This window comes from Cynara cardunculus (assembly GCF_001531365.2).
Source record: "Cynara cardunculus var. scolymus isolate 2C chromosome LG 17, CcrdV1, whole genome shotgun sequence".
Lineage (NCBI taxonomy): Eukaryota > Viridiplantae > Streptophyta > Magnoliopsida > Asterales > Asteraceae > Cynara > Cynara cardunculus.
The window spans coordinates 33,690,024-33,700,920 of NC_037544.1; the positions used below are offsets into that span (position 1 = coordinate 33,690,024).

Consider the following 10,897-nt stretch of genomic DNA (forward strand, 5'->3'; position numbering starts at 1 on the left):
ACATATATTGTCCTTAAAAGTGGACTTGACTATGTATTAGTCAAATAGAGGGAGTATGGATCGATCCTAGGAACCGTTATCGGAGATTAAGTTATGGTCATGGTTAAATCCATGGAGAGCATTGTTGTGTAGTGTTCACACTTTTTTCGTCACACATACCCAAACAGACTGACCATCTTTTAGGAACAACACGTTCTCGTGATGCGGTTTGGTCTTCGGACCCTTGACATGCCTTCAGGGGATTTGTTGGATTGAGTTTCTTTTAGAAACCCCCTAATCTTGTTTATCATTGAACATTATGAATTTCTTTCAAACTTGTTACCTCATGTTTATTGTTTAGTTATTATTATCTGTTCACTGAGCATTAAGCTCAACCTAGTTTTTCTTGTCCTCGGCATGTACATGACTTAGTAGGGACTTTGGGATGAGAGCTACAAAGATGGCAGGACTGAAGATAACCATTATAATCTACTTTCGTTAAGCTTTTGATGATTAATGTAGATGACATATATGTGCATTTTTGGAACTATGTTTTGGTACACATTGTGGTCTCCGTTTGTGATTAATGTAATTATGTTTTGGTAAATTATATTAGTTGATCTGTTTTAACCAATGGTCTGATTTGATTTTTTTTAAACCTAATTGCGGTGTCTTTCGTCCTAAGGCACGCGAGACGGGGGTGTTATATTTAACACATTAGAATGAGAGAAATATATTATGTTCTTACACAACTTATCAAAGTAAAACAAAGATACAACTCTCAGTGAGCAAAATAAATTAGAGAATCCAATTCTAAAGTTACTAATTAAAGTAAATAAAAATACGGTTCTAAGTGAATGTATCAAAGCGAAGGGAATAGAGAAGGCTTCTTTTATAATTCTCGTTCATTGCTTTGTCAATCATATGTTGCCTACTATAAACGTGTTATCTTGAATAATGTATATGTACGACAACTTTTAGAATTGTGCGTAACTTGATCAGTACTTTAAAGTCGCTTGAATATGTAAGTTTATAATTATCCACGGATATTTAATAAAAGTTGAATTTCATCAGGTTAGAGTTTTTGTATTGTTAAATGTAGCACTCGTATTTTCGTTGGATGTAACTACGGGTTAATTAAATTCTATTTGATATATTTGTGTTGAGTTATTAGGGATAAACCGTGTTTATTTTTCGTGGGTTGTTTTGTGGTAAAAAAGATAGTGAAATCAAGAATTTTCGGGTATTAAAAGATTCTCGACGACTTGGCACGCGAATTGGGTCACAGGCGAAGTTGCTTAACTCATTGGAGTGTTAAAAGGAGCTGAAATCAAGAAACAAAGAGTTAAGCAACCGGATATGCGATCAAGGTCTCAATTGAGGTTGCATATTTTAAAATAGAGAGTTAGGAAACTAGATAAACAACAAATGTCTCAGTTGTGGTCACATATATGAAGGTTTTAATGAGATTTTAATCCCATGTGACCAGATATGCAATCTGGGTCGCATAACGGGTCGTATATAACCTGCAAACGGGATATAACCCCATTTTTTAGGGGTCTCCTTCATTTTCTTCCACCCACTTCACCCCTTTTGGGTTTGAGGCAATTCCAGGGACTTCTTGTGCAATCTTAGGAGTTTGTGAGTGGAAGAGAAGGCTTGGGGTTAGTATTTTGAGTTGGACTCTTCAAATGATCATCCAAGGGCTAGGATTTGGTCACTCTTCATATCCTTCAACTAACTCTCTTGGAGGTGATTTGTGTTTACCATTTTGGGCTCTAATGGTTGAGTTTGGTTGAAGATTAGAGGATGTGGAGTGAAAATGAAGTGCTATCTTGGAGATCCAAGATCTTGGTTGAAGATAACTTGAAAGTGGTTCAAGCTTGGTGAAATCAGGGTTGCCTTGAAGATCGTAGATTCTTCATCATTGCAAGTAAAGATGGTTTGGATCTAGATTTAGCATAAATCTAGCAAGACGAGTTTCAAGTTTGTGAAAACTATGTACATGTTAAAAGTTGTTTAGTTTTGAGGTTTTAAATGTGTTCGTTTTGATTTTATCAAATGATGGTGATTATCTGGTATGTGTGCATCCTTGGTACATTTGATTTCATAAAACCTTGAAAATGTGTATATTTAGGGTTTTGAGACATTTGGAGATACAATCACTAGAGTGTGATATTTTGAAAGTTGGTTAAGATAAATAGGAGTTTTGGGATATATTCCCATTTTGATAAGTAAAGTTGCATAAATATGAAGTAAATATATTTCTATTGAGTTATGTCGACTTTTATGGAGTAGTCAAATAAGTTGGAGGTTTTGATGGTTTGAAGTTGATTCAAATGTGTTTTAAGACTTTGTTCCACAAAAATGGATCAATGGTGATATTTGAACGAGTTTTGCATACATTGCATATTCATTTGAGATTACGTGTTTTGGATGTGTTGATCATTCAAATTGGAGTCATATATGTTGAAGTTGTAATGCAATGGATCCACATGCCTATAAGTTGGTCGTATTTGGCATGTGGGGAGTCTTGACGTTGTTTGATTGTATTAATCCTTAATGGCATATGTGTACTAAATAGTATGGCATTCATGGTGTCCGACATTTTATACACATGATGTGCTAGTTTTGTATACTTGTTGATATCAACCCAATGATGAGGGGGTTGCTGGGGGGCAAACAAAGTGAATTCTGGCGATAAGAACCTCTATAGAGTAGGCACTTAGAATTTCTTTTCTAAGTGTTTGATCGGATACTATGAGTATTATCAACAAATCCCATGGTTGAGACCAACAGTAGGCACTAAGATCCATGAGTCTTGAGGTGCTACCCAGAGGGGTAGGCACTAAGGACATGGGCCTTGAAGTGAAACTCGGAGGAGTAGGCACTAAGTTCAATTGAATCTTGAGGTGCTAGTTAATAACGTTGATCTATGACTTACTTTGTGTTTCACCATAGTCGATGAAATAGTCTCCCCCATCACCGAAAGGTGTTATTTTGGGTATGGAGTTTATCTATGTTGCTTTAGCTATAAGTTGTTGTTTTGGGTATTGAGTTTACCCATGTTTTCGGTGTTATTTTTCTCTATGAAGTGTTAACCATGAGTTGCCATTTTGGATATCAAGTTTTGTCCATATTTTAGTGTTTTGGATAATGGTGTTTTATCCATGTTTCAGTATATGCATATTTTAAGGTATTCACGTTTTGAACGAGTATTGATTTTGGTTTTATATTCAAATGGACGTTTTGTATATGGAGTTTTCATCATGGAGATGGTGGGTTTTAGAAAAGAGGTTGCTTTAACGATAAATACATTTCATTTTTGAAATTGTGATTTAAATGACATCCTTTCTGTTTTATCACTTTATTTATTTGAGATGAAAACTGCTTGAGCTCACTTGGTTTTAAGCCTGACACTTTTTTTCTTGACGTGTGCATCAGGTCTTGGCAGGGCCGATACTAGCGTCATTTGAGATGAGTCGAGTGATTATAGAGACACAAAATGACTTAGCTATTTGGCTTGTCTTGAGTACGTTGGAGATGGTATGCTGTATGTAGGTTTTACTATAATAACCCTTATATATGAAGTAGAAGTACTCGATGTTGTTCTTTGGGGAGAAAACTGCTTTATTCATGGTATTACAGGATTTGGCCCGAACTGTTCGGCAGATTCCCACACGTTACGCACCCGTTCGCCAACAAAAGTTTTAAATTAGTCGCTGTTTACCGGTATTTGGTGTAGTACATTAAAGGTATGAAACTTCTGATGCTCGTAACACAAAATAATACCATGTTCACTATTCATTTGAATAAAATACTGATTATTTAAAGACATTTTTACATTTCTCAATTTAAGGTTTAGAGGCACAATTACCCCAAGGCATCAAGACGACCTTAAAACCATATTAACAAAGAACTCTTTTCACCAGTATTCTACTTTTCAACATTTAGGCCCTGTTTGTTTTTACCAAAAAAGCACTTAATACCCTCTTATGTCTGAATTATTTAGAGGTAACATTTTCACTTAAAACCTCTTAATTGCTTTTAGAGCTTCCAATGCTTGCAAAGAAAGCCTAGATTTCAATGATTCAAATTTCAGATTTCAGATTACAGACGTAAAAACAAACAGTCTGACTGATTCAGATTTCAGACTTCAGCACCACCTTTTAAAATTCAGAAGTGAATTCAGACTTCAGACTTCAGACTTAAACACCTCTTAAAAAACAAACGCCACCTTAGATTTTTCAAACAACTGTGACCGATACACATCAAGGAGAACGAGATAATAAAAACCGAGGCTCGCAACATCACGTGAAATAACTTACTACAAGATTCTAGCCAACTAAAGACGACCAAACTGAAACACGGGTCTATTTTCATAACGAAAACCAGAAAACCCGAAGCTGACTACGAACTCACGAACGATACCGAAACTAGAAGTTTGAAAAATCAGTCTCGAAGACGGAAATGTGTGGCTCTAAACATATTTGTTGTGTGAGTATCAAAAGGTTACACGTTATGTGAATTAAATGTTGGTATGTACATATATTTTCTAAGAAGCAAACTTGTATTTAATGCAGGTGACATCATGAACTATGTAATTGCGCAAGCCTCTTCGAGATATATGCCCATTTGATTTGGTCAATTTCGGTATTTTATTGCTTAAAATTTTAGCAAAGTTGTCTGGATAAAACGTCGGACGTGAATCATGAAAACGTATTCATCAAAATATTTCAGGATTGCTTACAAAAATAACTTATTGATTTATTCTGGTGTGACACCGGTAATAAACACTTTTGAGTAATAAGAAGTTTTTGAAAAAGTTAAACCCTTCTAACTTATAATAAGTTGATAAGATAAATTATTTCAAATAAGCAAATCCCTAATAAAAACATAAATAGAACTATGTATTGATCCATTACACCTATATAGTTTGATATAAATAGTAACAAAATTGATGACAAATACAGTCGTTAGGCCTTTTTGTAAAAAGTAATGTAACATGTCAGTCATAAAGCATAGAGCTTTTTCAACAGCTTATCTGAAACAGAGAAAAATTAAGGTTTTGTTGTATTTTTAGTTCAATAATATTTTCTTTCAAGTTTTTTTTTTCCCGAAAAGGAGATTACCGGACACAAGGAAGAATTTTCTTCAAATCAGGATAATTTTCAAACAATTCCATTCTGATAGTCTTAGGGGCCGTTTACCTAAATGCTTATCCGGTAAGCGCTTACCAATAGGAGTTAACATATAAGTTATTTTGATGCGTAAGATTTTAGTACATCAAAACATATCGAATGCAACAATTTATTGGGTGAACACTTACCTTGGTAAAAGTCGTCATCCTCACTTACTAGGTAAGATTCCCCATCATTCTCATCGCTCTTATTTGGTAAGATTTTTGGCCCTTCTCATGTTTACCCGATGAGAAAATTTATGCATTAAACACTTACCAAGTAAGTGTTTAATAAACAGGCCCTTAATAAAAAAAAATATAGAAAAAGAGAGAGAAAGTATTGTTTTTATATTTTATTGAATATTTTTGTAATAAAATTAAGAGTAAATTACATTGGTGGTCCTTGTAGTTTGTTTAAATTTTGTATTTAGTCCCTGAAACAAACTATCTACACCAGTGGTTTTTAACTTTTCATTTTCATAACACTCATGATCTCTTCCATTAACAAGTTAGTTAACACCGTTATCAAGGACTATAGGAACTAAAAAAGTGTAATCTAATCTAAAATTTAATGTGATTCACGTGTTTTTATTATTTTTATTAAAGATATATTTTATAGATCTAATCATATATATCAAATTTCTTAAAATAAATTACATATTAAATAAAAATCTTTATATTTATTTAAAAACTATTAAACTCACAAAAAAAGTTTAGCGTTAAAAAGTCTAAAGTTAAAAAACCGAAGAAAATAAAGATAGATTCACATATCATTCAGGTTAGGAATTGAAATATGCGAGCAAAATATTGAAAATTAAGTTCGGTTAACGTGAGATTATTAATATACAGTCAAACTACAAATAATTAAAATGACAACCACATAAAAATTATAAATTAAGATTAAAAAAATATTGATTATTTAAACAATCAAGAAAAACTATCACTACAACAAAAATTAGATTTATATGACGCCAAAAAAGTTAAACGTCCTAAAAGTCCATCTTTTTATAAGACGATTGATTTTATAGGAACTTTTTTAAAAGTGTCATATAAAATTGCTAATACGATTCTTTGTATTATAAGTATCATAAAAACTTGTTATGATGCTTTAAAGCATCCGATAAACTTATTGCAACGTCTTTAGATACAACGTTTTATTTTTGGTTTTATAAATTAAGTCTTATAACGGTGGCTAACTAACGTTGTTAAGTGGATGGACCATGAGTGTTATGAAAAATGAAAAGTTAGGGACCACGAATGTAGATAGTTTATTTTAGGAAACAAATCTAAAATTTGAGCAAACCACAGAAACCAACGATGTAATTCACTCTTAAATAAATGTTAAAATCATTAAAATGAAGACTTAGGTTGGTGTTAGATTTAATTTCTTTTGGAGATTATGATTTTGTTTCTCCATTTAAAAAAAATTTATATATAATAAGCTGATGGAGATGTTCGGGTTATAGGAGTGCTCGAAAGTCGAAAACCTGACCAATCTGATCAATCTGATGTTTAATCGAGTTGTAAAATTTTCAAGCCGTAGGTATTGAGTTGATATTGAGTTACTATTATTTGAACTCAACTCAACCCAACCCAATCCGATGAATCCGATATCATTTTATTTATTGGATTTAATATGATTGTTGAATTTCTATTAATATATACATTACACAATTACACTATCACGTACACTCTTCATATACACATATTTTCAATCTATTCACATCTCTTTATAACTCATTCGTATATATGTTCATTCACTGTGAACATATATACGTAAATTGAGAAAATTAACTGAATGTGATATACGTAAGAAGTATGGATAAGTTGTATCAAATTGTTGATGGTGAGAAAGAAATTATGAGTAGAGAAATAACATATTCAAGGTTAGAAGAATATTTAATGTATTAAAGTATCAACCCGACTAACCCGTACGAAATGGATTCGGTTGCAATTTGGTTTGGGTAAAGATTTTTCAAACCACAAGCATTGGGTTAGGTTGTTTAAATGTATTCAACTCGATTAACCCAATCCATAAGTACCCTTACCAGATTATCCAAAATGGTGATTTCTAAGATCTTGGGGTTAATTTTTCTATTCTAACAAAGTCTTTAAAATATTTTTTAAAACGAAGAAAATAAAAGAAATGTAAATTTATAGAATTAATTGAAAGTGATTACTTATGAAATATACATGATTTTTTTTAAGAGAAATAGATTACAATATATGAGTTTTAACACAATATGTATACAAAATGAAAATTAAACAATGAACAAACGAAAGAATAGAACAAGAGCTTTTGTAAACTGATTTCAAAATGAGAAACTGAATTATGAGCTCGATTCAGGATTAAAACACGTTTATATAAGTTTCCAATAAGCCATCTTTTCCCCCTTCAGGTTTCATAACACGGACGCTGCTACCCTCCATCTTCTCTCATAAGTGAGGTGTGGTCCTCCTCTTTTCCAAACAACAACACTTTATACATTTGTCAATATCTACCCCAATCTGTTATCATTTTATCAATTAAGGACAAACAAGAGTTTAGTTAGTCAAGATTGAAATATATATATATATATATATATAGAGAGAGAGAGAGAGAGAGAGAGAGAGAGAGAGAGTTGGGTTCACGTGAGATCAATGATTTTTCGTGAGACATGTAAGACCAATTTATGTTTATTGATCAACTTTATAAGCATATGATCTAATGGTCTAAAGTTGCACGGTGACAATTTTGTAATTATTGAGAGGTCTCGTGGCGTTTATAATATTAAGATCTGATGATTGTAGATCTAATCCAAGGATTGAGAATTGGTTTTACGGGTCTCACGAAAAACTATTGGTCTCACATGATCCCAAGTCTCTCTCTCTCTCTCTCTCTCTCTCTCTCTCTCTATATATATATATATATATATATATAGGAGCGATCAAATGAAAACCACCCTCATTTGTACAAACCGTACAAACCACTCTCATACGTCGATTTCATTGTTTAATCTTATGAAATTTTTTCATGAAATTGTTTAATCTTGTGAAATTGTTTCATATAATACTTTTTTGATGACTTTGTTTCATATAATATTTAATAAAATTTTAATGAAACTGTTTCATGTATTTCTTTAAAATTAAAATAATGAAGATGATAATATCCATGATTAACACCATCCATAATAAAAATGGTTAATCAACCTTTATAATTACAAACAAATGAACAAAATGAAAAATTATGATTGGTTGAATGTGGTTTTCATGGTTTGTACAAATTGAGTGGTTTTTATTTGAACGCTTCTCTCTTTCTATATATATATATATATATATATATATCTTTTAACAGAACTAAGCAATTCTAAAAAAATAAAAAATAAATAAACCACAAGTGTGGTTTCTGATTGGTTTGAGTTTGACTCCAAAGGTCAAAAGTATCTGGAGATTTCAGGTTCAAATCCAATGAGGAATAAAAATCTTCTTGTGGCTATGGAGATTCAAATACGGTGACTCCAGGTTATCTGCAAAGCAGTGATCACTCTGAAATTAATCAACTCGCATAACGGATTAGATATTTAGGTTAATAAAAAAAATTCTAAAAAAAATAGAGTAATGATTTTCAAGTGGTTAAATTATAAATAGATTGAGGTTGTTTGTAATTAATTTTATTTAAAAGAAAAGGTAGAATTTTGTCCATAAAATAATATTTATATTAGAAAAAAAAAACACAATTCAACATTAAAAATTCCACTTTTCTTTATTCTTTTCCTCCTCCATCTACACCTTTTATATTTCGTTTCTTTTCTCCATTAATTCTATTTCTCAAACCTCCAAAACACATTCTCTCCAAACACACACACACACACGAAATTACTGTGTGAAATGGGTGACAAATTTCACGATAATCAAGAAGTAGAAGAAGTACTTGACACCCTTTCCCTCACCGATTTCCCAACAACCCAACATCAAGATCACCGGAATCCGCCATCACCACCACCATCACCATCGCCATTACCCACCGAAGAATATTTTGAGTTTTTCTCGGGAGATTTGGGTGATTATCCCGAAGACAAGATGATGTCTCATGCAGAAGACATCATATTCTGCGGTAAGCTTGTACCCATCAATGAACAGCACCACCGGCAAAAACCACCGCCGCAAAGAGAAAACAATCACCACCACCGTCAACCGTATCTTTGCCGGCGGTCGGAATCAATGTCAGAGGTCAAGAGCCCACCGGCGAGTGAACTCGTTAGAACCAGTCGTTCATTGGATTACAAGAAGCTGCACAGGAACACAAGCATGAGTTCCGAACCGCCACCGGAGATTGGTCGTGATGGTTCCGGAAAGAAACCTTCTTCACGATGGTATGTGTTTTTCTTTGGGCTAGTGAAGGTGCTACCGCCGGAGATGGATCTTCAGGACATGAAGAACCGGCAGGTTCGCCGGACAACATCGAAGACACTTGTTTCTTCTTCAGAATCCGGTGACGTCGGTCCGGTTAACCGGAGTGGCGATCACCAGAAATGTTCTTGGAGAGTACTTGGTTTTCTCAGTTGCAAATCGTCAGCTAGTGCTGCCGTAACGACGCCGTTACATCACATCCCCAAAGTTTAAAAGAATTGACACTTTAGGTCCCTTTCTTTTTATACAAGCAAATTTTGGTGAATTCCATCTATGATGGGTTATTATCATCTTCTTGTGAAAAAAGTATTATATTCATATTTTTTTATTTATGTGTTTAGAAAATTTAAAATTTTAAAAAGAATGTTACTTTTATGTTTTGGAGGGGTTGTAAGCAAACTTCTTTATACTTTCGTCCTTTGGTGCAAAGTCTTGTGGTTGAAGAAAAGGGTTAAAAAAGACAAGTAGAGTATAGTTGGGGGGTAAAAGAATAAAAAATCATTACGTAGAAGGGAGCGTAGGGTGTGACATCATTATTACGATGACGTGTATAAAAAGGCTCCTTTTTAAGTTTTCCCATTGGGTTTTTCTAACTCCACCTCCTCCTATAGATGCATGTGAGGGGGATGTGATTGTGTAGAGGGTGAGTATGTGAGGGTGAGAGTGAGAAAAAGTTGTGAGGGTGTGAGTGAGGGTTGGTGTGAAGAGGAGGAGGTGAAAAATGATGTAAGGGGGTGGGGATATCAACCCCTTTCCCATTTTATGTAAATATTATTTTGATATAAATGAGATAAGTTTTCATTTTCTAAAGATCCACATGAAAGACAAGAAATCCAAACATTTTTTTTTCATCATGAAATCAATTATTTGAAATAATTTTATCATATTAAAAAATTTCATTAAAATAAATAATAAAATTAACGGTTTATATCAATAGCTTGGTTAGCAAAATAAGATATTATTTTATAATCTGATTTCTTTAAATTAAAAAATTAATTATGTTAGTTACGGTATAATTTTATTGTTTTAATATTATTTTTTGTTTATTTCGATATGAAAACCTGGTTGAATCTTTATAGGAATTTGTTCAATTTTAAGTTATAAAGACGAGAGTATGTATGAATCTTTCATTTGGTTAAAATCTAAATAGTTGATTTTGAGTTTTTGAATGAAATACACTGTAAGAACTGGAAACTTTAATTTTAAGATGATGAAATTGGAGTCAATTTCATAGTGGTTTTGAATGATTTTGGTGTTAAAATATAAATAATAAGTTATTTATTACAATGGTAGGAAAAAAATATTAATAAAATTAAATCATCTTTAACATAATTTTTTTTAATTTAAACA

General features: G+C 32.6%; 1 protein-coding gene across 1 annotated transcript; it reads left to right on the forward strand.

Moving 5' to 3' along the window:
- The first annotated feature begins 9,025 nt into the window (after positions 1 to 9,025).
- On the forward strand, positions 9,026 to 9,760 carry LOC112500006. Its single transcript, XM_025103264.1, has one exon. It carries the CDS (start codon positions 9,026 to 9,028, stop codon positions 9,758 to 9,760), a length of 735 nt encoding a protein of 244 aa, XP_024959032.1.
- The last annotated feature ends 1,137 nt before the right edge of the window (positions 9,761 to 10,897 follow it).